Source organism: Theobroma cacao, chromosome 3 (genome assembly GCF_053813885.1).
Source record: "Theobroma cacao isolate CCN51 chromosome 3, ASM5381388v1, whole genome shotgun sequence".
Classification (NCBI taxonomy): Eukaryota; Viridiplantae; Streptophyta; class Magnoliopsida; order Malvales; family Malvaceae; genus Theobroma; species Theobroma cacao.
The window spans coordinates 984,872-1,012,516 of NC_142641.1; the positions used below are offsets into that span (position 1 = coordinate 984,872).

General features: G+C 31.6%; 2 protein-coding genes across 3 annotated transcripts; both read right to left on the minus strand.

Moving 5' to 3' along the window:
- Positions 1 to 300: 300 nt before the first annotated feature.
- GRXC1 (Thioredoxin superfamily protein) lies at positions 301 to 1,552 on the minus strand. The gene is made up of 4 exons (XM_018118119.2): positions 1,264 to 1,552; positions 1,028 to 1,116; positions 819 to 917; positions 301 to 541 (listed from the first exon to the last, which is right to left on the minus strand). The coding sequence occupies exons 1-4, from the start codon at positions 1,365 to 1,367 to the stop codon at positions 465 to 467; spliced, it is 369 nt and encodes a 122-aa protein (XP_017973608.1). The 5' UTR covers positions 1,368 to 1,552; the 3' UTR covers positions 301 to 464.
- A 17,596-nt stretch (positions 1,553 to 19,148) lies between these two features.
- Positions 19,149 to 26,354, minus strand: LOC18603934 (uncharacterized). 2 transcript variants are annotated; one of them, XM_018118133.2, is made up of 13 exons: positions 25,871 to 26,354; positions 25,424 to 25,559; positions 24,800 to 24,936; positions 24,319 to 24,520; positions 23,603 to 23,841; positions 23,384 to 23,495; positions 23,031 to 23,175; positions 22,777 to 22,919; positions 22,521 to 22,690; positions 21,937 to 22,245; positions 21,793 to 21,848; positions 21,008 to 21,222; positions 19,149 to 20,606 (listed from the first exon to the last, which is right to left on the minus strand). In XM_018118133.2, the coding sequence occupies exons 1-13, from the start codon at positions 26,075 to 26,077 to the stop codon at positions 19,420 to 19,422; spliced, it is 3,258 nt and encodes a 1,085-aa protein (XP_017973622.2). In that variant the 5' UTR covers positions 26,078 to 26,354; the 3' UTR covers positions 19,149 to 19,419. The 2 variants fall into 2 exon arrangements, with proteins under 2 accessions (XP_017973622.2, XP_088660793.1); XM_088804667.1 differs by lacking the exon at positions 25,871 to 26,354 and having other exon boundaries at positions 25,392 to 25,533.
- Between the last annotated feature and the right edge of the window lie 1,291 nt (positions 26,355 to 27,645).

Here is a 27,645-nt window from a genome sequence, read left to right on the forward strand (position 1 = left end):
CCATTGAACTGGAACAGTTTTGTATTAGGCTTAAATCTTAAAAAAGGTCTTATACTATGATCATTTTTTCCCAAACAAGCTTTTAACCTTTACAAAAATTTAACTGTCATTAGACCAATGTCTGTGGTTCTTTTCTGCTTATGATCTAGCAGCTATCATTAGTCCAATGTCTGTCCGTCTTTTCTGCTTACAATAAAGTACTTAAAAAAAACCCGAGCATGTACCCAGAAATTGTCCAAATTAACAACTACAGCACCAAATCTACTTGTTTCAGCATGTAGAGTCAAGAAAATCAGAAGATTAGCAAGAACCAAACAAAGTCTGTAGCAGTTTCATATCATTATTACACCATTTAAGTACAAGTATCATCAAATGCAAAGCATTGTCGAAGCATACACTGGTTACATAGGAAACAAAAGGTTTGCAACTCTCTGCAGCAGAGTTTGGTCCCAAACACTTCAATCTCAGGCGCTCACAGTAACAGCACCAGCATTTGTGAGGAGGTTCACAAGCTGACCTGCTTGATGCTTGGCCACAACAGCTGCAATGATTGAAAGGAGAAACAGAAACAGAAAATTTATCATGTATATAACCCAAATTAGCACTACCTTTTACATTTCTTCATCTCTTTAATCAGGAAAATGTAATGTAAATCAACTTCTTACAAATGGGTTCATGACTCTGAAATTCAGGATTAAGAATTAAAGGTCATAACTAATATAGTAGAGAACAATATCCATATTTAGTACAATTCAATTTCACATTTTCCAAAGGAAGATGACAACAATTAAAGGGTAGTTGAAGCAATCGGGGCTTACAATCACAGCCACCAATGTGTATTCCTCCAATGAACACATTAGGTACTGTCCTCTGCCCTGTCCACTCCAGCAGAGCTGCTTGCATATCATCCCCATCACCTTTCAAAAACACAAACTCACATAATTTCCTGAGTACATGTTGAATGCTAAACAAAATTTTACTGCAAACTAGTTAATTTATTGTTTTAACAAACAAAGAGTTCCCTCACTTTCTTGATTCAATTCAATAGTTTTGTAAGAAGCTCCTAACTGTGTAAACAGCTGCTTGACCCTATTGCAAAAACCACAATAGGTTTTACTGCAAAAGAAGCAAGTTCAGAATTAGAATCCCATCATTAATCAAACACCATAAGCAAACATTAAGCCTACCACCTGCAGCATTCATTGTTAATCCAACCCCACAAAATAAAAAATTGGAATTTTAATTCTACCCTTTATCCAATACCTGAAAACAACAACTTGGTTGGAGGAAACAATCTGCTTGACCTTATCAAGCGCCATTTGGATTTCCTCTTTGCTTTTCTTGCTTGAACTGAACCAAGAGCCCATGGTTTATATGAGAAGTTCTGTTGTTTTTTGGCGACGTGGGTGAGTGTTATATGAAGCCAAAGGTGAGACCAGGTGTCTCAATTCTCGAGATCAGGTTTCATGTAATAGTTTGGTGGCAGGGCATGTAGTCTCCAGCTGGTCAGGCTGCTTCTGCCCGAAAAGGAAGTGAGGGGATAGGTGCGATGCTTACGGTGAACGCTATAATAAGGGTGTGTTTGGTATAAGGGATGTAAATTCATATTTTTTATAATATTTTTAATTAAATTATATTATAATATTTATTTTATAATAGATTATTGTAATATAAGATTGTAATGTAATCACATTGTAGTTAATGGATGTAATGTAATTATAGTCTAAAATTAATGTAATTATATTATATTGCACTCTATAATATCTTTAAGGATATTTTTACCCATTATTTTTTAAAAAAATTATTCAAAAACTCGAAGTAAAATCGTCATTTTTGGGGTTTCTGCTGCTTCTTCTCCATTTTGCTAAAGTCGCTCATCCTACTTCTAGCTCTGCTTCTTCATCATCTGAAATTGTGGGTTGAAATTTCCCATTCTTCTTTTTCTTTTTTTTTTTTATCTTCTTCTTATATTCTTTAATCTGATTTTTTTGTGTTAATTTAAGTTTTCTTCTTATTTGTATTTTACGATTTATCACTAAAACAATTTGACCCTTGATCGGCAAGAGAGGTTGGATTTCTAGGCTAATCTTCAACAAAAGGCACAGGTAATTGTGATGAAATAAAATGTTGCGTGTTTGGTTGTAATTTTTGGTTTTTATTCCCTTAACAAAATATGGGTAATCAAATAGTTTTCAAGTTCTATCCAATTAGAAATGCTGAAAGCAGCAGAACTCGTACCTAGTATTGCTAAATCCATGGATCCTGGCTTTGTAGTCTAACTGAAGATTTTAATGTCGGTGGTTGAGCAGAACTCGTACCTAGCATTAAAGTGTAACAAAATGTTTTTGAATATGTCGTATAATTATAATATTTTTTCAACATGGTGTGAAACAAACTTTTTTAACCATGGCGTGTAACATATTTTTGTACATGACATGTCATATGTTTCTGTATATGACGTGTCACATGTTTCTGTATATATGACGTGTCACATGTTCCTTTATATGACGTGTCACATGTTCCTTTACATGACGTGTCACAAGTTTTTGTATATGGTGTATCACATGTTTTTGTATATGGTGTGTCACATGTTCCTTTACATGGTATGTCACAGTTCCTTTACATGGTATGTCACATATTTTTATACATGACGTGTCATATGTTTCTGTACATGTAAGAGTTAATTTTAAAAATGTCCCGTTGGTTTATATAGGAATCTCTTCCCCTACTCAACTTCAAAAAGTTGTAACTTTGCGCTCGGTTGTCCGATCGGGGTGATTTTTATTTTGAATCCGTGTAACTTTTCGAGATCTATGCGATGACAAACAGCCAAAGGCAGTTTGCTGCCGTTTTGACCCCAAAAAATCTCATTTTAACCCTGAATTTGAATTTTTACTCTTTTTTTGCCTTTTTATTAAGATTTGACCTCCCATTTTTTTTATTTTATTTAGGGTAAAATTGGTCTTGACAGTAAGAAATCATTACAATTTTTTTTTTTAGATTTTAGGGTGCAAGAAAAGAGTGCAAAAAGGTTTCATTGATACTGCCAGTCGTTATATCAACTTTTGGTTGCACCCTATCACAATTTATTGTGATTTGCTATTGGTTACAAGAGAGGAAGCCATCACATTAATGTATACATATAAAACGTATTAAGAAATAAAAATAAAATATTATCTTCTAAAGAAAAAATTTAAAATAAAATATACAATATAAGAAATTATATTAAAAATAAAAAAATATATATACTTGTAATAAGAAATGAAAAATAAAATACATTTAATTAAAAATATATTTAAAAATGACATTATATAAAAATTAACAATAAAAAAATACATGTTAAACTTGTATTTTAATATATAAGGATAGTTTTGGAAATTAACATTACATACCCTGTAAAGTATTTGTAAAACAAACACTGCAATGTTATCTTCTTTGCATTTTAATCATTACATTACTTATATACCAAACACTGCAATGTTATCTTCCCTGCAATCACATTGCTTGCAATCACATTATTTGTAATCATATTACCTGTAATCACATTACATTATAAAGTACCAAATGCTATCTAAGTCTAACCTTATTGTAAGGGTAATTAACAAATTTTTGAAAAATAATAAAAACTTGCATAATAGGCTAAATGATAAACAATATATATAATTTTTAAATTTATCTATTTTAAGATAATAATGTAGATAATTTTTAAACTTATTTAGTTTATTTTTAAAATTATTTAACTTTTAATTTTATTTTATTTTTTACTTTAAACTATAAGAATATTATTTTTATATTAAATTTAGATTTAATTAATTAATTCAATAAAATTTATTATTATTACTTGTTAGGTTAACTCTCATATATTTACGTTAAAATTTTAAATTTATTTGTTTTTACATAATTTTTACAGTTTTACGTCAAAGTTTTTCTATATCAACTTTGAACTATAATTATTTTTATCCTTATTATTCTTTATTTAATAGTTAAAATTTGTATATCGTTAAACACTTTTAATCTGAGAATAAAAATTTAAATATTTGTATTTCACTAAAATTAGATTTTTTTCACTTAATTAACTTGTTACATTAACACTCACACATTTACATTAAAATTTAAAATTTAGTTATTCCACCTTTATAAGTTTTTATGCCAATTTTTATAGTTTTACGTTAAGACTTTTTTATGTCAATTTTGAACTATAATTATTTTTACCCTCATTATTCTTTATTTAAAAATTAAAATTTGTATATTGTTAAACACTTTTAACTCGAAAATATAAATTTAAATATTTATTTTTCATTAAAATTAGATTTTTGTATTTAATTGACTTATTACGTTAACTCTCAAATATTTACGTTAAGATTTAAAATTTATTTATTCTACCTGTATAAGTTTTTACGTCAATTCTTGCAGTTTTACATCAAGGCTTTTCTATATCGGTTTAAAATATAATTATCTTTATCCTTATTATTCTTCATTTAAAAATAAAAATTTGTATATCGTTAAATAGTTTTAGCCGAGAATAAAATTCAACTATTTATTTTTTATTAAAATTAGATTTTTTTACTTAATTAACTTATTACGTTAACTTTCATACATTTACGTTAAGATTTAAAATTTAATTATTTCACCTTTATAAGTTTTTACGTCAATTCTTACAATTTTACTTCAAAGCTTATCTATATCAAATTTGAACTATAATTATTTTTATCCTTATTATTCTTTATTCAAAAATTAAAAATTTTCTATTGTTAAACTCTTTTAGTTCAAGAATATACATTTAAATGTTTGTTTTTCACTAAAATTAAGTTTTTTTTACTTAATTGACTTGTTAAGCTAACTCTCACACATTTATGTTAAGATTTAAAATTTAATTATTCCACTTTTATAAGGTTTTACGTCAATTCTTATGGTTTTACGATAAGGTTTTTCTATACTAGTTTTGAACTATAATTATCTTTATCCTTATTATTTTTTATTTAAAAATAAAAATTTATATATCGTTAAACACTTTTGATAGAAAAATATAAATTTAAATATTTATTTCTCATTCAAATTAGATTTTTTTACTTAATTAACTTATTACGTTAACTGTCACACATTTATATTAAGATTTATGTCACGATCCGGAACTCCCATCGGGTCCATGACAATCACCGCGACGTCCCGATAGCCACTCATTACTCGGATTGCCGATCGGAACCTTGCAAGGCTTAGCATTAGTTTCCGCATCTCTCCGGTGAGCGACAGTTATTAAATCTCGCATTTCAAAAAATCACAAGTCGTTTCCAAATCAAAATAATATAATATTATTTTTTGACTCACAAGGGTATTTTCGTCAATTTTTCTTCAAAAATACCGAAACCCGTCAAAAACATGGTGTAAAAGCTAAATATGTTCATACATACTTTAAATTAGATAACTGAAGTATAAAATTATTTTTACAGTGACACGTGGGCCCCCAACTAACCAAAATGCATTGGAAGCTAAAAGCCTACAGTTTTTGCCGATTCAAGTCCAAATGAAGGTCCTTGTCAAAGTCAGCTAACTATGAAATTTTCTGAGCCTGAAATGTGAGGAAATGAGGGTGGTGAGATTATAAAATCTCAGTGAGTAAACAGACACCATCTAAACCATCTAAAAGCGAGTAAATGGAGACAAATTAAAATATTCTTTTCCAATATATGTTTCATAACATGAATATTCAGTTTACTCAATTAATCAACATGACTTATATATCTCACAAAACTTGGCTCCTGCCAAAATTATTTTCGCGGGTACCTTCGTCAAGGTATCCTACTGAGACCGCCAAGGCTGTTAAATATCCCATAAACATGTTTTTGCATCTGACACACAATCGTTCTTTTACGTTGGCTGAGTCTCATTCTCACGCGGTGATCCACGTGAAGTGCACTCAAATCTTTACCTCAGGAGATACTTCGTCTAACATCTCCCCCTGGAGGTAAATATATAACTGAGTTACCGTGCCTCTCTCATAGGCAGTCCACGGGAACCCCCACCACTGCAGTGATTATAGATTATTTTATCTACCACCTGATTTATAAAATATTTATCCGCATGACATAGTAATTTATCGCAATCTAGCCTCTCAAGGCTGAATACATAGTATATATAATTTTTGATACAAATACCAACTTTGCCATTCATGCTCACATATTGCTATAAGCCATATAATTTAAAACATAATTTATAACACAAGTAGGCAATCTCCAATTGCTCTATTTTCAAAATCAGTATTCCACTTTTCAGAAAATTTATAAAATCATTTTATAAAATCACAATTTCTCCTAAAACATAGCAATTTACCATTTAAATCCATTTTCTATAAAATCACATAATTGTATAAAACTACTCTAGATAATTAAGATGATAATAAGTTTACTCACAGTTCTAGGAGTCGATGTACTCCTAATCTCAGTCTTCAAGCACAAACTCTGTACTTTTACCAGTGTAATTTACTCACCACCTATCCACAATGTACAATACATAATTCACCACATTAATGCTTGACCATTATAAAATCAATTCAGGCTCGGTGTATATGCATGATATGATATGCAACTTATTCGACTACCGCTTAAATGCGGTGCTGACCTAATTCGGCCTATTACCCGATTAAATGACAATTGTGTCCGATTTGGCTCCAAATTGCTCCATTTCATTTCTAATACCTCAATTCACCAAACATTATTCAAATAACACCAATTTTAGCACAAAACCTTCCTGTTTGGAAAAATTTGGCCATTACAGTGCACTAACACCGTGATTTTTCCTACTTAATTTTCTCACCATTATTCATCATTTTCAAAGCCATTTCTCTTGAAATAATAACAATCTATCACCCACACACATCAAGGAAGATTTGGCCAATGAAGATTCATGGGGAAAATGGATTCTTTTCTTATTGTTTTGCTTCTAAATATGCTAAACTAACTAAAAACACTAATATATCTTAAAATCAATTCAATCCAACATCTTTCTCTCTCTTTACCAATTTTGACCAGCCATGAATTCATCATGAAAATATGTAATTTAACCATGAAAATTAAGGGAAAATGCATGGGTAAGGTAAATCACTAGCAAAATCAAAAAAATTTTACATTTGCTTGATCAAATCCTTGAATTCCAACACTTTCTCTTTGATTTTTTCCACCTAGGGTTTGTTCTTCCTTGGTTTCTCTTCTCTTCTGGTTTGGCTGACCACTATAGGAGAAATGGGCTGATTTTTATGCCTTTTTATAAAGAAACAATAATATAATAAAAACATGACACATAGCATTTCCTTATTGGTTCAAATTTTAAATATTTGACTTTTAATTCTTTAATTCTCCGCCACACATTTCTCATATTTATCCATTTCTATGATGAATAAAATCCCTTGGTCTTGACAAGTGTCGGGGGTGAAAATTTACAGATTTGCCCCTCGGGTTGGCAAAATTACCATTTCACCCCTATACTCCAAATTATACCGAAAATTAAAATTTTTCACTTCTAAACCTCAAATCATACTCCAATAAGTCAAATGGGGTCAAAAAAAATCTTTTCTAAAATTTTCATTTTGTCTCCAGGTGGCAAATGACCATTTTGCCCCTAGATAGTGAAAATTCCGATTTGACTCCAAATTGATCCTCGAACTTTGAATTACCATTTTGAGTCATCCCTGAACTGTGAAACTCTTAATTTCACCTTAAAATTCCTATTTGAACTAGTTCAAGGCTTAATCGACTTACTAGTACCATTAGGGGCAATATTGTCTTTTAACGATTTCTTGAACTTCCTAAATATGCAAACATTCTATTGAGCATGTAAATGACGTCGTAATTATTTTATAGAACAGGGTTTGACAATTTAAAATTTAGTTATTCTACTTTTATAAATTTTTACATCAATTCTTACAGTTTTACGTCAAGACTTTTCTATATCAATTTTGAACTATAACTATTTATTTTAAAATTAAAATTTGTATATTGTTAAATACTTTTAATTCGAGAACATAAATTTAAATGTTTGTTTTTCATTAAAATTAGTTTTTTTTATTTAATTGACTTGTTACGTTAACTCTCACACATTTACATTAAGAATTAAAATTTAGTTATTCCACTTTTATAAGTTTTAACGTCAATTCTTACATTTTTACGTCAAGGGTTTGCTATGTTAATTTTCAACTATAATTATTTAAATAAAAATTATAAAAATTTCACAAGGTACACATTTAAGTTTTTATGTTAATTTTTATAAAAATTATAAAAAATTTAAATAAAAATAATTATATTGAAAATTAACATAAAAATGCCTTGACATAAAACTGTAAAAATTGATGTAAAAACTTCTAAAAGTGGAATAGCTAAATTTTAAATCTTAATGTAAATATGTGAGAGTTAACGTAACAAGTCATTTAAGTAAAAAAATCTAATTTTAATGAAAACAAACATTTAAATTTATATTTTCGGATTAAAAGTATTTAACAATATACAAATTTTAATTTTAAAATAAAAAATAATAAAGATAAAAATAATTATAATTGAAAATTGACATAAAATAACCTTGAAGTAAAACTTGACATAAAAACTTATAAAGGTGGAATAACTAAGTTTTATTCTTAACGTAAATGTGTGAGAGTTAATGTAATAAGTCAATTAAGTAAAAAATAATAATTTTAATGAAAAACAAATTTTTGAATTTATATTTTTTGGCTAAAAGTGTTTAACGTTGTATAAATTTTTATTTTTAAATGAAGAATAATAAAGATAAAGATAATTATAGTTCAAAACTGACATACAAAAGCTTTGACGTAAAACTGTAAGAATTGATGTATTATACAGGTCGAATAAACAAATTTTAAATGTTAACGTAAATATCTGAGAGTTAACGTAACACGTCAATTAAGTAAAAAAAATCTCATTTTAATAAAAAATAAGTATTTAAATTTATATTCTCGGGTTAAAAGTGTTTAACGATATACAAATTTTAATTTTTAAGTAAAGAATAATGAGGGAAAAAATAATTATAGTTCAAAATTTACATAGAAAAATCTTGACGTAAAACTATAAGAATTGACGTAAAAACTTATAAAGGTGGAATAACTAAATTTTAAATCTTAGCGTAAATGTGTGAGAATTAACATAATAAGCCAATTAAGTAAAAAAATCTAATTTTAGTGAAAAAAAAACATTTAAATTTATATTCTCAGACTAAAAGTATTTAACGATATACAAATTTTAATTTTAAAATAAAAAATAATAAGGATAAAAATAATTATAGTTCAAATTGACATAGAAAAATTTTAACGTAAAACTATAAGAATTGAGGTAAAAACTTATAAAGGTGGAATACCTAAATTTTAAATCTTAACATAGATGTGTAGGAGTTAACGTAATAAGTTAATTAAGTAAAAAAATCTAATTTTAATGAGAAATAAATATTTAAATTTATATTTTTCAACTAAAAGTGTTTAACGATATACAAATTTTTATTTTTAAATAAAGAATAATAAAGATAAAAATAATTATAAATCAAAACTAGTATAGACAAACCTTATCGTAAAATTATAAGAATTGACGTAAAACCTTGTAAAAATAGAATAATTAAATTTTAAATCTTAACATAAATGTGTGAGAGTTAATCTAACAAGTCAATTAGGTAAAAAAACTTAATCTTAGTGAAAAACAAACATTTAAATTTATATTCTTGAACTAAAAGTGTTTAGCGATATAAAAATTTTAATTTTCCAATAAAGAATAATAATGATGAAAGTAATTATAGTTCAAAATTGATATAGAGAAGCCTTTAAGTAAAACTGTAAGTATTAACATAACAACTTATAAAAGTGAAATAATTAAATTTTAAATCTTAACGTAAATGTGTTAAAGTTAACGTAATAAGTCAATTAAGTAAAAAAATCTAATTTTAATGAAAAACAAATATTTGAATTTATATTCTTAGCTAAATGTGTTTAACGATATATAAAATTTTATTTTTAAATGAAGAATAATAAGGATAAATGATAATTCTTTTTTATAGAATTATTTTATTTCAATTTTGTTATTAAATATTAGCTAAGTCGTCAATTTTCAATTATAATTTAATTATTTTTAGTTGTTTTTATGATTAGGTTACTTTTTAGTGAGTTATTTTAATTTTATGTTATTCCTTTTATTTTAGTTATTATTTAGTGGTTTTTATATTTTTTGTAGGATTAAAAGTGATTGGGCTTAATTTTGGAAAGTAAGGTGTTGAAAGATCCAAAATTTGCTTGCGTATGTTTTAGTATTTTGGCCATATCTCGGGTTACAAAACTTCAAATGATGCGATTCTTGACTATTGGAAAGATAAGAAACAGAGCTACAACTTTCATGAAGATCACTTTGCCCAGTTCTGCCTCGAAGATAGAGAACATCGCGTCGGAATATGGCTGGACGTACTGTGCCGGGAATGAAAACTTGTAAAGACTGATAATTGATTTTTGAGCCTTTTATTACACTTTTAAGCCCAATTAAACCCTAGGTCAGCTTAAGGAACTTTAGATTTAGTCTATTAGTATAAATAAGATATGTTTAACAACATTAGACAGAACCTTTGGGAGATTCAATAAGCTAAAAGTTGAGGCTGAAACTTGGAAATCAAGGCGGCAAATATTGTTTTGTTTTCTTCCTTGGCTTTTATTATTTTTGTTACTTTCAATGGTTGAATTTTATACAATGTTATTTTATTTTGCAAGTATGAGTAGCTAAATTTCTTTTTCTAAGATTGCAATTGAACTCACATGTAGTCTAAATTTTTAAATCTATTTCTTGCTTATTTTAATGGGATTTGAATTGTTTATTCCAATTTGTTCTTACTGCTTTTAATTGTCTGATCATCAATTAAATTGATCTAGGAACCTAAACAAACTTGGAAAAGGGAGTTTAGAGTAGACTAAAATTGGGATAGCATATGATCAAATTAATTGATTTGCGTATAGGATAAGGATATACCTATAGGCCGTATGTAGCTAAATTATAGCCTGAACTTAATGAGTCTGTTTTAATTTCAAATCACATAGGGATATAGTGTTTTGGATATAGTGTTTTGGTTAAAATATATATTTTTATAGGTTGAGTCGGGAGACCCTTATAAATAATTTAAGACTCTAGATTAGCAATTCAACCCATTGAAATAAGTTAAGTAAGAGAGGTAAGATTTAGATGAAGTGTGAGGGATATTGTGATCCTAGGCTTGTTTGATTTGATATTTTCTCAAGTTATTATTTTGATTTTTTGTATTGGTTTTAATTTTAGTTTTAATTAATTATTTAATTTTGATTATTTGGATAAGATTAAATTGTTCTAATTTTAGTACTTAGTAAAGTTTTAGATTAATTTCCTGTGAGATCGATACCCTGCTTGCTAATATACCATCTATTCGATACGTATACTTGCGTAGTAGGATTTTAACTGACAAGTTTTTGAATTTTAACTGACAATAAAGATAATTATATTTCAAAACTGACATAGAAAAGTTTTGACGTAAAACTATAAGAATTGATGTAAAAACTTATACAAGTGGAATAAATAAATTTTAAATCTTAATGTAAATATGTAAAAGTTAATGTAACAAGTCAATTAAGTACAAAAAATCTACTTTTAATGAAAAGTAAATACTTAAATTTATATTCTTCAGTTAAAAGTGTTTAACGATATACAAATTTCAATTTATATTCCACTTTTATAATTTTTTATGTTAATTCTTACAATTTCACATAAAAGATTTTCTATATCAATTTTGAACTATAATTATTTTTATCTTTATTATTCTTTATTTAAAAATTGCAAATTTTATATTGTTAAACACTTTTAGTCTGATAATATAAATTAAAATATTTTGTTTTCATTAAAATTAGATTTTTTTCCTAAATTGAGTTGTTACGTTAACTCTCACACATTTACGTTAAGATTTTAAATTTAATTGTTCTATCTTTACGAGTTTTTATGTCAATTCTTATTGTTTTTCATTAAGAATTTTTAATCATAACTTTTAAAAACTTTACGTTTAGGTTTTTTAATAACAACTTTAAATTACATGTGTTTTTATTTTTATTTTCACCACAAATGGATTCACTGTAAAAAAAATTATTATTATAAACTAAATTTAATCATCAACATAAACATCAATATATAATAAATTTCACAATTTAATGAACAATAATACTTACAATTATGTCAAATAACAAAAAAGCAACATATGTACACATTTCACTAATAAAAGACAAAGGCATTCTTAGATCGCTTTGGACAACAAGATTTGTTAATGACTTTGCTTTGTTGCCATCTATGTTTTTATGGTTTTCACCTTTTTCTAAAACGAAATCCATGCAAGAAGTTTGTCACGACCCGAAACTCTCATCGAGCCCGTGACAACCACCGCGAAGTCTCACCAAACATTCTTTACCCCGAATGCTGACCGAAACCTCGCAAGGCTTTCGTATCAGTTTTCTTACCTCCCTTGTGATCGACAGTAACTAAAATTGTGTTTTGAAACTATATGGACTATTTTCCCATCCAAAAACAATGAAAATTTATTTCTGTCTCATAAGGGTATTTTAGTCTTTTTTTTTTGAAAATATCGAAACTCGCCAAAAACATGGTGTAAAAGCTAAATATATTCATACATACTTTAAATCAGATAATTGAAATATAAAATTACTTTTACAGTGACACGTGTGCCCCTAACTAACCAAGAAGGTGTAGGGCTACGAACCCTTACTTTCTAAGATGCAACTCCGAGATTTATTCTCGTCTTAATCAACTATCAACAAACTGTTCTGAGCCTGAAAAATGAATAGGAAGAGGAGTGAGATTACATAATCCCAGTGAGTAAACAATTACCATCAAAAGCATCTAAAGCCGAGTAAATGGAGACAATATAAAAACGTTATATTTCAATAATGTTTATAACGTAAAATTCGTTTCAATCTATACCAAACAATTTCTTTACATCAAAATTTTCCTGGCTTATGAGTTTCTTAAACTTGGCCCCTGCCAGAATCATTCTCGCGGGTACCTTCGTCAAGGTATCCCACTGAGACCGCCAAGGTTGTTAAATGTCTCATACCTATAAACATGTTTTCGCATCTGACACACAGCCATTCCTTGACGTTGGCTGAGTCTCACTCTCACGTGGTGGCCCGAACGCGAGGTGCACTCAAATCTTACCTCAAGAGATACTTCATCGAGCATCTCCCCCTGGAGGTAAATATATAATTGGGTTACCGTGCCCCTCTCTTAGGCAGTCCACGGAAACCCTCACCACTGCAGTGACCGTTTAATATACCACCAGACTCATAAAATTTTCAGTAGCATAATATGGCGAATAAAATTTAACCCAGTCTACCGAGACCAATCCAAAACTGTTCATATATTTCATGCCAACCCTAAAAATTTAGCCATCATGCTACCATAGTGTCATAAGCCACAATTTCAATAACATATAAAATCATAAATTTCAACACAGTCTCCATATACTCAATTTTTCCAAAACAATATTTGATTTCAAAATCAGTATAAATCTCATTTTTATTAAAAAACATTTTAATTGAAAAACATAATATTTTATAATTTAAACTCACCATTCAATACAAGCATCAAACAAGTATAATTATTCTAGATATTTAAGACGATAAATTGTCCACTCACAATATTAGGAGTAGAAATACTCCCATTTTCAATCCGCGGGTACAGTCCTTTACCTGTATCCAATGGCTCACCACCTAGCCATAATCCATGACACATATTCCAATTAAATTGTGTCTAACAGTCATAAGCTATTTCAGACTCGATATATATATATGCATGATATGAAATGAAAAAAATACACAGGTAGCCATCTAGACCCGGTATTGGCCTAAGTTGATTTTTCATTCGATAAATTGGCCAATGCGTCCAATTTCACACCAACTTGCTCTATTTCTTTTTCAATCCCTCAATTCACTAAACACAAACTAATTAACACAAAATTAGGTAAAATTTATCTTTACTTTTCTTTTTGGAACTTTTGGCCAACAATGGTACACTAACTTCGTGATTTTTCTTACGTAATTTTCTCACCATAATTCATTAATTCCTACACCAAATACTATTATTTCTTACTCAAATCACCTAGGATAATACCTCATTCTTCCTCAGTATTCACTTAGAGAATTTAGCTATTGATGGACACCAAACCTTTGGTGGTTTTCTTCACTTGTTTTCATGTTACACATCATTAATCACCTAAAAACACTAACATACCTCAAAATCAAACCAATCCAAGATCATTCTCTCTCCATACCCATTTTGACCAGCCATGAATTCACCATAAAAGCATGCTTTTCAACCATGAAAATTAAGGAAAAATGCGTGGGTAAGGTAAATCACTAGCAAAATCAAAGAAATTTTACCTTTACTTGATCAAATCTTTGAATTCCAACACTTTCTCTTTGATTTTTCCCACCTAGGATTTGCTCTTCCTTGGTTTCTCTTCTCTTCTGGTTTGGCCGACCACTATGGGAGAAATGGGCTGATTTTTATGCCTTTTTATAAAATAACAATAAAATAATAAAAGTATGACACATGGCATTTCCTTATTGGTTCAAATTTTAAATATTTGACTTTTAATTCTTTAATTCTCTACCACACATTTCTCATGTTTATCCATTTCTATGATGAATAAAATCCCTTGGTCTTGACAAGTATCGGGGGTGAAAATTTACCGTTTTACCCTCGAGGTGGCAAAATTACCATTTCACTCATCTACTCCAAATTATACCGAAATTAAAAATTTTCACTTCTAAACCTTAAATCATACTCCAATAAATCAAATGGGGCCAAAAAATCTTTTCTAAAAATTTTCATTTTGTCTCCAGGTGGCAAATGACCATTTTGCCCCTAGATAGTGAAATTTTCGGTTTGATTCCAAATTAATCCTCAAACTCCGAATTACCATTTTGAGTCATTCTTGAACTATGAAACTCTTAATTTCACCTTAAAATTCCTATTTGAACTAGTTCGAGGCTTAATCGACTTAATGGTACCATTATGGGCAATATCGTCTTTTAACGATTTCTCGAACTTCCTAAATATGTAAACATTCTATTGAGCATATAAATGACATCGTAATTTTTTTTTTTTTAACAAGGTTTGACAGTTTTTGTCATAGTCTCAACATCTCTCATTATTGTTATCACACATTTTCTAACAATAGTATATGTAAAACTACATTATAAAGTGAATATAACTAGCCTCAAACAAGATTATGAATTGAATAATTGTTGTGATAGACATTAATAACAAATGCCAAAGCATAAATTAATAAGTTATGTAGTAATGATGTTCAAATACAACCAAATTATTTTTAACTTATAAACCAGATTATTTTTAAGCAATTCTAATAGAAAAAGAAAAAAAATACATGGCTCAGATGTAGACTATCCCCATAAAATTCTAAATCAATTTCCATAAGCTAATTATTGATATGAATGATAAGCAGAACAGTGAGTTCAAACATTAGGAAAGTAGCAATGATCTGAGAATTTTTTAAATCACCATGAATTAGATAGCATTATTATGTTTACAATTTAATTCAATCAAACCAAGAAGGAAACAACCATCTCATATCAACTTTCTTCTCCATGGTGTTTTGTTTGAGGTGTCACATATGTTCTGGCCACTTGGACATTTCTCTCATCTTGTTAATACATTAGCATTGTCAGGTTCCTAATTTACAATAATTTATTAGTATTTATTGAATGCAAATCAAGTCATTTTAATTCTCTTATGGTTGCAGTAAATATGAATTTGTAATCTACAAACTCAAGGAGATGGAAGATAGAAGAGAAAGACATTTTGTACATTTGCAACCAGTTTGATACACTAGACAATAGTAATTGTGGCAAAATTATAATTGCTAATCTCATGGATAGTGACGGACTACAATGTCATTACCATATTATAAAAAGGTAAAAGGCAATAATCATTTCTTAATTGTGCCATGAAGATGGCCTAATTGCAAATTTCTTCATACTGTATAGAAGCAGAACCAAAAATAATACATGATCATTTTTTCAACATGTATAAAAGTAAGAAGTTAGTGCTACATCCTTCCTGTAGGTGGAATATTAGCAAAAAAAATAGTAATTTGAGCAATTCTTTTGCAAGTGATAACAAAGGGATCTTTGGTAGTTTTACTTCTATGTCATTTGTTATCCTTTCCTAATTCACTAAGAAGATGTCCACTTTTTTTTTTTTGAGACGTTAAAAGATGTCCAATTTTAATTGATACTAGAGAATGTATAAAATATTTGTTGTAGAAAAATTCACAAAGTAGGTCAATTTGATTATGAAAATGCAATGATTCTTTGGATTAATGTACTGAGAAATGGTTGAAATGGTTTTGTCTAATCAAATCAAGGGTCATTTTGAATCTACTCACAGATTGTGAAGCAATGATGATATGCAATGCTTAAGTCTCATCACAGAAAAGAGAATTTTTGGTTTGCCATTTGATTTGTAACAATGGAAGAGATTGCTTCTTTTCAAGCAACTCCAATTTCCCTATATCTATGTTGTTTGATCCAAAACCATTGTTTGTTATATGCTATTTGACTTTGGTTATGCTTAGGTCATTAGATTCTTAGCTTCACATGTGAATTAAGCACATACATGATTACTGTGAATAACACACAATAACAAAAATACATCTCTATTTAACTTAGAGAACAGGCTACTTACAGTCACTACAATATAAAGGGGAAAAACATGTTAATTTTGCTTATGTGGCTAGGCATCATATAATATAGATAGCAAAGTGTTTTATTCAATGCCATTGCCACTAAGTTTTGAAACGGCATAGTTTCCTTAAAACAATATACATGTGAAAAAGGCCTCTATTTTTAGTAAACACTAAATACCCATGTCCAAGGCCATTGATCAAAACCCTACACTAAGGAAATATATCATGCCCGTAGTCATTGCTTTAAAAGTAGCTCTTGGTAGAGTCTCTTGTCCTGGAAACTCTCAGACTGAGGATGGCTTGCTATTGTAAACTTGCTGCAACAAAATTGCCCGTTAATTAAAGGTGAATTTGAGAGTGAAGGAAAATAAACTTAACCAGGAAACTCACAACAAAATATTACAAAAAAAAATTCCTCCATCCAAAAAGAACTCACTCTGTCGAAGAGAGTTCTAATCTCTCCTAACTCTTTAATTTTTTTAATTTTATTTTTTTTATTAACCAGATGAATTTGTTTACCGATTTCTTTATGGATTTTAAATCAATGACTGCAATTTAATCTCATTGATTAGATGATCTTTAACCAGTTAAAAAATAATGATCTTACTGCAGAATTTGCCAATGCAAACCAAAACCATCAACTTAACAAAAGTCAACTTCCATAGATTGTCTGATCAAAATCATGATTAGTATAGAATCATAGTCCTATTTGGTAATATTTGATTTAGTTTTGGATTTTTAACTTTTTTACTGTCCTCTGTGAGATAAGCCACTTTATGCATCTCACAAACATAAAACATTTTTTTAAAAAATCAAAATTTAATTTAAGATTCAGATGTTTCTAATTTGTAAGGAGGATTCAAACTCATTTTAATATAATATTTAGTTCGAGTAAATTATTCATGTATTTTTTATATTTTTTTCATAAATATATAAAATGAATTTTTAACATATAAAATTATAATTAAAATAATATTTTATGTCAATAAAAAACATTTATTTCATGTTTGAGATTATCGATTTAAACTTTATTAGTTTATGAAATTAAGATTAAATCACTAATATATTATGAGATTATCAGGTTAAACTTTAAGATTAAATAATTAATATGCTATGAGTTATTACTAAATTTTATTACTGTAATTCAATTATATTGAATTTAATTTATCATTTATATTAGCGGAATATCGTGTAAAACTGAAGTTAATCAAGGTATTGCAGCGGCAAGCATGTCATTCTTGCTTTTGATTCTTAATGATTTCTTAAGCTTGGTAAGGAAACTGTGATGTAGGCTTTTGATTGTTAATGAGTTCTTAAGATTAGTACTCATAGAATTGTGAATTAACTCCAAATAAAACAGGAATTAGATAGTGTTTGGTAAAATTTCCATAATAATCTAGAAACAGATACATTGATAATGTGGGTTGCAGCTCTTAGTTGAGTAGTACAGCAGGTTCACAGTTGTATGTTGGGCATGGAGCCGGCAGCTACAAGAAGGTGCAGCAGCTCCCCAGCTTCATACTTAGCCACCACGGCTGCAATGGCAAAACCTAGAGAACTGTTGAAATTTTATAACACAGTAAGTAGAGAGATCCTGTTGGACTTACCGTCAGAGCCACCGATGTGCTTTCCTGCAACGAACACTTTAGGCACTGTCCCCTGACGATTCCACTCAGCTAGAGCTTGTTGCATCTCCCGTCCATCACCTTTCTATACGCACGAAATTTCCTCAGAAAATAACATAGTACAAAACAAATGTTGAGAACTTTGTTTACAGTAAACATGCTCTAGCTTCTTACTTTGTTCATCCAGTTCAATGACCTTGTAAACTGCTGTCAAATTTCCTTTTCCATCTAGTTTTCTAGTCAAAAACAGTTGAGTACCTGAAGACAACAACAGGGTTGCAGAAAACAATCTCCTCGACCTTCTTTAGTGCCACTTCTAGAGATAGGGTTTGTTTTTTCTTTTCTTTCTTTTTTGGTCTTTTTGCTTGAATTGCAACAACACCGGATCACCTGGCTATTTATCTTGTTTCCTGGTGTTTTAAACGTGTAGCTGTGTAGAGCCAAAGCTGAGACCAGGTGTCTCAAGGTCCATTTACATGCACCATTGGTGGCAGAAAATGGCTGCACCACCTGGCCAGCTTCTGCAAGAAAAGAGAAAAAAAATGGGGAAAATGGGAGGGCTTTGCACATGAAGATCATCAACTTAAGGGGCATTGAGATCACCTGTGTCCAAACTCTCACTTCAGGTTTAACTAGCTATGCTTTATATATACATGCAAATTTTTCAAAGGGAAAATTCATTCTTTTTTGTCAGGACTAGCATTGGTTTTGTTACCATGTTGAATGCTTGAGAAACAATAAAGTTGGGTGCATCAGCAATTTCAAAGCATTAGAAAGAATTATATTACTGGAACTTCAATATCCATAAATGGTAAAACTAAACAATGGACTTTTGTGTCTGTGCAGAAGCCACAGGAAGCCATGATATTATTCCTATAAAGCTATGATTTGGAACATTTGCCCAATTTTGAATTACCAATTGCAGAATTTCAAGAGGTGGTTGTCTCAGCTCTACATTCCTCTGCTGGAAGGTTAGAAAAACTCTGAATAAAACTCAAGTTTTCTTCCAGTTTTTGGGGATGTATAGGCATCATTTGGATGCAAAAATGGCTTCTAAGTCTTTGTACAACCCTTTCGACTTTGACTTCATATCCGAAGAGGAACTTAGAGAAGAGCTCCCACTCCTTTTTGTCCCCCAGAACCCACTCCATTTGGTTCCGCTGCTTGAAGGATCAGTTGGGACTTTGCTTCCATCTTTACTAAAGCTAGCCTTTGCCATTTCCCTTAGTTGTTTTGGCCATGGTTTCTCTGGTGTGCCAGAGCTCCTGCTCCCAGAAGTACTCCGCATCCTGTCGGAAGGAACACCTGTATCCGCTGTGACTTCACCCCCACGTTGAAATGCTGGGAAGTTGCTTTCAAAGCTTTTCATCAATTTCTGAGGGATGAAATACAGGAGAAATCCAATTGAAGCTATTTTCAAACCTGTCAGGAAAGAGTTCCTAGCAGTGTCTATTTGCTTTGTTTGTTCATACAAAGCATACCATTCAGTAATCATTTGTGCCAAGAATCCAAATAGGAATAACATAAGCATGAAGATTCCAATTTTAGTCTCACCCCCAGCTGAAAATTCCTTCTCCAAGAGAACAAAACAAGTGGCAAACATACCCACTTCACAGGAAAGAGAGATGATTTCAACCAACTGTACCTTTTTCTTAATGAAAGGCTTCTTAAGAACAAGGAAGAAAAGCTGAAAAGAGGTAATGCATAACAAGATAACTACTGGAGTTTTAGACAACCAGTTATTCAAGTAGGCACCAGCCAAAACTCCCAGAGAAACTCGTTTCACAGATTCTAGCAGTGTGTAGTATATTCTGAGTATCCCAAACAACTTCTGAATGAAAGGTGCTTCAGCATCTTCTGTTTCATCATCAGAAGCAATGATACGGTCACCCTGTCTGCTGGGATTGTCACCAGATATCTGCGAGACCATGTATTTTGGAGGACCTCTCAAATCTTCGAACAGAGGGCCGAACATGGTTAGGTGGACAGAGTTGGCTTTCTTTTTCCAAGTCCACTGGCCTCGTTTACCAGGACCAAGAGTCACTCTGATGATATCTTGATACCAGTGAAACTGCTGGCCTTCTCGATGGACTTCCTTGTATTGAAGCAGCTTTCCAAGTGTGATTCCGACAGACAGGAACAATAGTAATGACAGCAGTACGAAAGCCACAACACCCAGCAGCAGAATCCCAACTACAACTCCTGAAGGGGTTCCTCCTTGAAACACAAAAGTTGGAAAAGGTAATGTCCCAGTCAAATAGTTTTCAAATGAGTAAAGATGTCTAAACAGGAATTTTCACAGTCAGTATCAATGGAAAAACATTTTCATGTTTCTCAAGATCTGTTTTGGCCATTGCTATGATGTAGACATGCAGTAAAGGAATATATAACCATGTAGCAGAGGGAAAATCAGCAAGCTTTTTCAACAACATTATAAGAAATTCCAACTATTCCTTTCACTTATAACTATAACTCTCTCCATGTTGTGCACCACCTTAACTTAAATCCTTTACAACAGATGAACATAATTTGAGGAGTTTCTTTTTGAAATCCTTTACTTATCCATGAATGCTTAACTTTGCTCATAGTTAAGGGAAACATTGTGATGTTTAAGATACCTGCAACTAGAGCAGCAGAAGCCTGGCAGATACAAGGTAGTGCAAGAATTACAAGAAATATCTCAAATCTAGGAAATATTAGTGCTCCGTAACTCCCCTGCTTTTCAAAATCTCTCCTCTTGCACTTCAGAATGAAATAGAGAAAAACATGCAGCAGTACCAAACTGCCACCAATTACAGCTAACCAGAACAAGCTTCTATCAAAATCCCTCCACCTACACAGATGAGAAAAACAGGATATATTATCGATATACATTGTTAGTACTTTAACCTTTGTAAGAAGTATTCAAAATGCATACATACATACATTCACACACACACACACACTCATATCCATCATTGGCCATTGCTACCAAAATCAGCATTTTTATAATTACTAAGATACTTTTCAGTTTCCAGCAAAGTAGAGAAATGTGCATGAAATTCTATAACCTTTCTTGACATTTAGTATATGTGCTTTACAAAAATGTTGAATTTAGTCCTTTTACTATAATTTGTATGAACTGAGTACTTGTACTCTCAAAACTTGTTGATGTTAGACCAATCATTAACACCTTCAGGTTGTCTCTATTAAAAATTCTGACAATGGCATTGACCATGATGGCATGGTGTTGACCATATGCTTGCAGGAAACTGTCAACTTTGAACTTTGTACTTTGTCTATATGCTTGCAGGAAACAATTAAACTCATGTCAATTGTTTCTGCATTACTCTGTCTGCAAGATCCATTTAGCAATAGAAGAGTTCGTTGGAAAGACAAAAGAAGGTATATGCTGACAACGTACCCATTTGAATGCAGCTTATCCAAAATATAATCTGCTTCTGGTTTCATGCTTTGGTTCTGCTCACATAAAATACACCTCTGTTACTTAAATGGTGTTCAATGTAAAGGTACGAGCTTTTTTCATGAGGAATAAGTGATTTCTGACCTCAAAAAATGATCTGTATTCCATTGCACTAAGTGGTAAACCATATACATTAGCAGCTACTTTGAATTCCTCTTGTTTTGGTTGAAAACTATTGGATATTTCCCAATCATATGCTCGGGAAAAAAAAGAAGTCGAACCGTCACTGGGGCTTGAACCCATCATAACAGGCTGAATGTGCCCAGTTTCCCATGGGAGACTAAAATAAGGGATGCTCCACTCTAAACTCCTTGCAAGTTCATAATACTCAACTGGCAATGTGACTGCCAACCACCTAGACAGTGCAAAAACCTGAATGTGGCATGCACTTCTCTGCAGAAAAAGAAAGGCAAGAGAATGGAATTGTTTGTCACTATTGTTTTTATACTTTTACTTGAAAATGAGAAAACATCAATATTGAACGATCTCCACAATCCATTCATGAAACTTTTTGTTGGTCTGAGGTTCATGAAGCTTAATCAAATATTGCATGACTAGTCAAAAGCATTATAAGAGTTGCATGAAATCTTATGTATGTTCGTCATATAAGAGAGATTAGTTAAGTTCTGGAAATAAAATAAAGAGTTCTGATGAGTTTGGTATCATACAAAGAGAACCCTTGCAGGGTCAGATGACAAAGATAAAGACGGTCTTGAAAATGCCCCAACGGATTGAAGGCTTGCAGTTGACATGGTGAGAAGCCCCGCAGCAAAACAAGTCAACAAAAAAGCAGCAGTTGCAAAGATGGAAATCACAGAAGAAATTATAGGTATAGAATCTGCATATAGTTGGTATAGCAAACATCAAGGACTTGGTATATTTTCACTCAGCAATTAACAGGGAAAAGTGGGAAAAGATCCTTACAGTGCCTCACTTGGAGAACATTAGACGCCAAATTTTTATTTCCAGCAACATCCCCAGTTACATTTTCAGGGATATTGACAGAAACAACATCATCATCTGCTTGTATTTCTGCAGCATATATGCTTCTACTGATTTCATGGAAGCTGGAATGCATCAAAGCAGGGAAAACAAAATCAGCCTCTTGAATTCTGAGCTGCAGTTTATATTCCTACATAGACTAGCCAAATAGAGGTTGGTAATGAGAAATTACTTGCCTCTGCAAACGCCCTCCTGAGATGGATATCAAAGACGAGTTAAACCCAAAAACTGGCTTCATGAATTTTATGGAAATCGGGACATTGTGTTCTCGTGTCCTCATGTGAGATGTTGTGCTTAATCTCACAGCAGTCCTCTGAGAATCTGAAGATCACATCTATGTCCATGTCAGTAGGCATTTAATGCATCTAGTATCCAACATATAATGATTTAACTCCATGGAATATTAGAATCTTCTTCTTACTGGAAATATTTTCAATTTTGAAGAGAATAGGGGAAACACTGAAAGTAAACTTTATCCCCTATGAGATGTGAATTTCTTTATAACTTCTTTTAGAAATGTAGCTTGTACCATATAGGAAAGTAACTGGTGCCACAGGAGAAACGGGAGTCCCCTGTCTGCTTATTGTAGAGTTTGGAGTGAGGCTTATTGTTACTATAGCAATATCAGATATATTAGCAACCTGAAAGGAAACAATGAAATGACTTGAGAATATTAAATAGATAAACCAAAGGCAAAACCTGTTTGTACAGCAATGATGAGTGAAAACTATAGAACTGACTGACTAACCAGAAAGCCGAATCTGCGATTCCCATGATGTTCTCCACTGATGGGAAGAAGCCTACCCTGCCTTATGTTCAGAGAACTTAGAATCTCAGCTGATGAATTGAGAATAGGTGCTGAGAAGTATAGGTACACCTTCAGGTTATTATGATTATTGGTTGCCCGCACTGTTCTAATTTTACTATTAACTTGAAGCAATTTCTCAGGAACATGAGTCCTCAGGTCAACAAATACACTTCTTCTATCTGTGAAACACAACCAGCCACAAGCATCAAGTTAGGGTTAGAACATGTCAACAATTTATGAGTAAATACATCTCAAACTGAAAAAAGTGGGAACAAAAGAACACTCAAAGCAGCCAAGTAATACTTGATAGAATTTTCATTGTCCAACATGGCAAAGGACAGACTTGACCAGTTTGTAACATTCTTTTATCTGGCTCCTAACAACCCTATTTCAAAGAAATTTATACAATGGTCCCATCATTTTAATGTGAAAGCATTCTTATATAACTACAAAATGTTAAAGATCTTTCCAATAACTTCCTGCTGGAAAGGAGATAATGTGAACTTTAAGTGAGATAAAAAAGATGAACAACTTTAGAGAAGCTTTTATATCACTTATAACCATATTTAAAGATTGAAACAGAGATTACTTTTGAAGGAATTTTATCTGGCATACGATGATAATTAGTATAAGAATAAACAAACAAGAAAACTCACCAAAATGCACCTGAAAACTTGAATTTGCTGATCTAGTAAATGTGTTCCCAGCAGAATCAGTACAAAAACTCCTGTCCATTACCAATACCAATCGTCCATACTGAGCAGCAGATGATATGGCCACCAAAAGGGAATACTTGAGGTTTGGCTCCAGAATGATGAGTGATGAGGGTACAACTTGGCCAGCACCATAAACAAGCAGCTGCAAAGAGATGCAGACTTCTTTGTTAGAATTTGGTCACTAATTTTTTGCATAAACTGATATAAAAGACTAATGACTGATCTTAAGAGAAAAATGACAAGGAAAATCATTAAAAGACACATCACAACATCACAGAAAACACTCTTGACAGCGTTGTGATCATACATTGTTGTCGATCAACTAACCAAACTTTAGTAGATGGAAAGCAAAGGGGTTACCCCAGGTTCTGCAGTTATGAACAACACCAGTTAATTTAAAAGAATTTAAGCACCTACTCACATTGCAATCATTTACAGACGAACATCTGAAACCTCCTCCACCAGGACAAGATTCAGTGAAAGAAATATTTACAGAAACATTTAGAGCATTTGTGAAAGGTGCCGATGAGGTTACATATGCTGTGGGAGGGACTGTGTCTGCAAAAGTAAGGTAGAATTGGCCTTAGTAAAGGACTAGACAGGAACCAAATCCACTATAATTGGCAACATGTGCAAACTTGAGTTAAAATATCAGAAGAATGATAGCTGCAGTTTCTGCAAGATTTACAGAAAGCAAACATGGTCTTTTACACAAACAGCAATTCATGCATATAGCAGGAGGTCCCGTTGAATGTCTTCAGAAGAAGAAACAAAAAGAATTGAGAAGAAAGATATTAAAGCAAAAATACAAAGATACTAAAGTTGGAAAAAGCTCTGGTGCATAAAAGATTGGGAGTTCAGAAATCCAAGATGATTTTGCAAAACATTTCAAGCTGACACATTTCTGGTGCATTGCACAATGCGTTGGAAGAGGACTCGTTCGAAGACTTTTATGGTATGAGCAAAGTTGATTATGTAAGTGACTTGTTGTAGATAGGAGAAAAGATGATTACAACTTATAAAGGATAAAGGAAGGTTTCTTAACCAACAGTCCAGTTATAGCTACTGCAGCCAGCTCCTTGAGAGCCATTTATGCAGACCCCAAATGTGTGGTTTCCATCCGGCAAGCCTGAGTACAAAATCTTTCTAGCTCCACAGTCTGAAGCAGAGCCATAATCCAGCTGCATTCATGGCATCATAGGAAAGGAGTTAGCAATCGGAAAAAGAATTCTCAACAAATTCTTGACTAAATGAGTCAAAATCATGAGCAGTTTCTTCAGTTCCAGTATAGTAGAGAGGAACAGTAGAAACCTGAACAAAAAAAAAGGGTAGAATAATTCAAACAAGGTAATGCTACTTAGTTTCTGTGCAACTTTGCCAATATTAGATTCTAAAACGTTGAAAAGAAGTTGAACAATTTAACTAGGAGAGAGAGAATAACCAAGAACTGTAAATGAGCAAATGTAGCAAGCAGTGTCACTAACAAACCAACCTTGCAAGTGATGCTACAGTCTGAGCAAGTGCCATTGCCACCTCCCAAAACTTCGAAGACAAATTTGGCTGAGCTAAGGTGAGATAATGCATGAGGAGCCCTTAAGAACTTCACTGAGAACTCTGAACCGTCACAATTCCCTTTGAAAGACAAAGCTGAAAAAACCAAACTAAGCAAAAGCACACATGACACCTTGAGCAAACCCATTTCAGAGGAGACTCCAGAGACCAGACTGAAGTCTCAAAGACGTACAGGCTAGAATTCCATCAGGAAAAGGGAGCCATTATTGTGGGGTCTGCCTACAACGTTCAAAAAATAAGGAGAGAAATCGAATTAATGCATTATGTGGGGATAATAATGTTGGCAAAAATGTGGTGGAGACCAAAGAAAGGGAAGAAGACGCAGATTATTGGCAATAAGAGTGGTTTAGAAGGTGAGTAATGGTAGTGGTTGATGATAGTTTACCAGTTTAAGAATAGTGCACATGAAACTGACACTCTAGGACAGGTTGTGTTTCGCGTAGATAAGCAAGAGAGAGAGAGAGAGAGAGAGAGAGAGAGAGAGAGAGGTTGAGAGATTCCAAGGAGGATTTGCACTAAATTAGGACAGACGCCCAAGGAGTATCAACTGCTGTTTTTTGGTTAAAAGTCATGCCAGAGGGGCTTGAAAAAAAAATTACAGTGCAAATAAATCTCAGAGGGAGAGAGCATTAAGCTTTTGCTCCTCTCAAGTCAGTGTACTTACTGCTACCTAGATTCAGTATCAACCATCCAGCCTAACTTTGACATACCAAAACTCTTTGGTTTTTATGCCGGGTGATGTCAGAAAAGCATTGGTACCGTGAATTAGTTTAACAAAGAGCAAGGAGTTTACAAATTTTTCAACATATGGTACAGTTATGATGCCACTGCCTATAACTTGGAGCATTTAATTCAATGCTTATTGCTTTCCAGTTTGCAATCCTGCTGATTGATAAGTACTCCACCTTGCCTACTCCTTGGGGAACTTTGACTCATTACCACAAACCAATTTATTATTTCTTCCAAGGAAGTAGACCATTTGCCAATTCTCTTCATAATAACATTTGATGTGAGGCAGATTCATACAGGAATTGAATTTTCTGATTCATAAACATTAACAGAGAAAAACCCATTTTTTCGTGTTGGAATTAATAGCTAACAGTGGTCCGACATTGACAAATGCTCACATGAAGAATAGGAAGGCCAAGGGTGTTCAACATATTTTTGGACAAACATCAAGCTTAATGCATATATATTGGTGGCCTCAATTTCTGTTTGATTTGCCTTTGTCTTTTCACTTGATAAGAGAAACACTTTCACGTGGACGTGGAGCTCTCTCAAGACAGATACCATGTTTTATCCAGAAAATGGCCATTTTTATTGCGTTTGTCATTAAATTTGTGTAGTGTACAGCTTGAGCAGATTCCATTTAACGACCCCATTTTATACAGCCAATAACAAGCCTACAGTAACATGACCCACGGTTTTTTTCTTAATTCATTGACCAGTTTACCATTTTTTTATACAAAAGAAAATTCGGAATCATACATTCGAAATTAAACAAGATACCAGTAAAATCAACCCTTCTTTATTCCATTGAATGACCTCATTTTATTCAGCTATGTTTGAGTAAAAAACAAATGTCTCACATTTTTTTCCTGATTTATTGATCAATTTATCATTTTTTATAAAAGAAAATAAAGAAAATTCAGAAATAAATAAATTGTTATTTTTTCGTATTAAAAGATATATTAT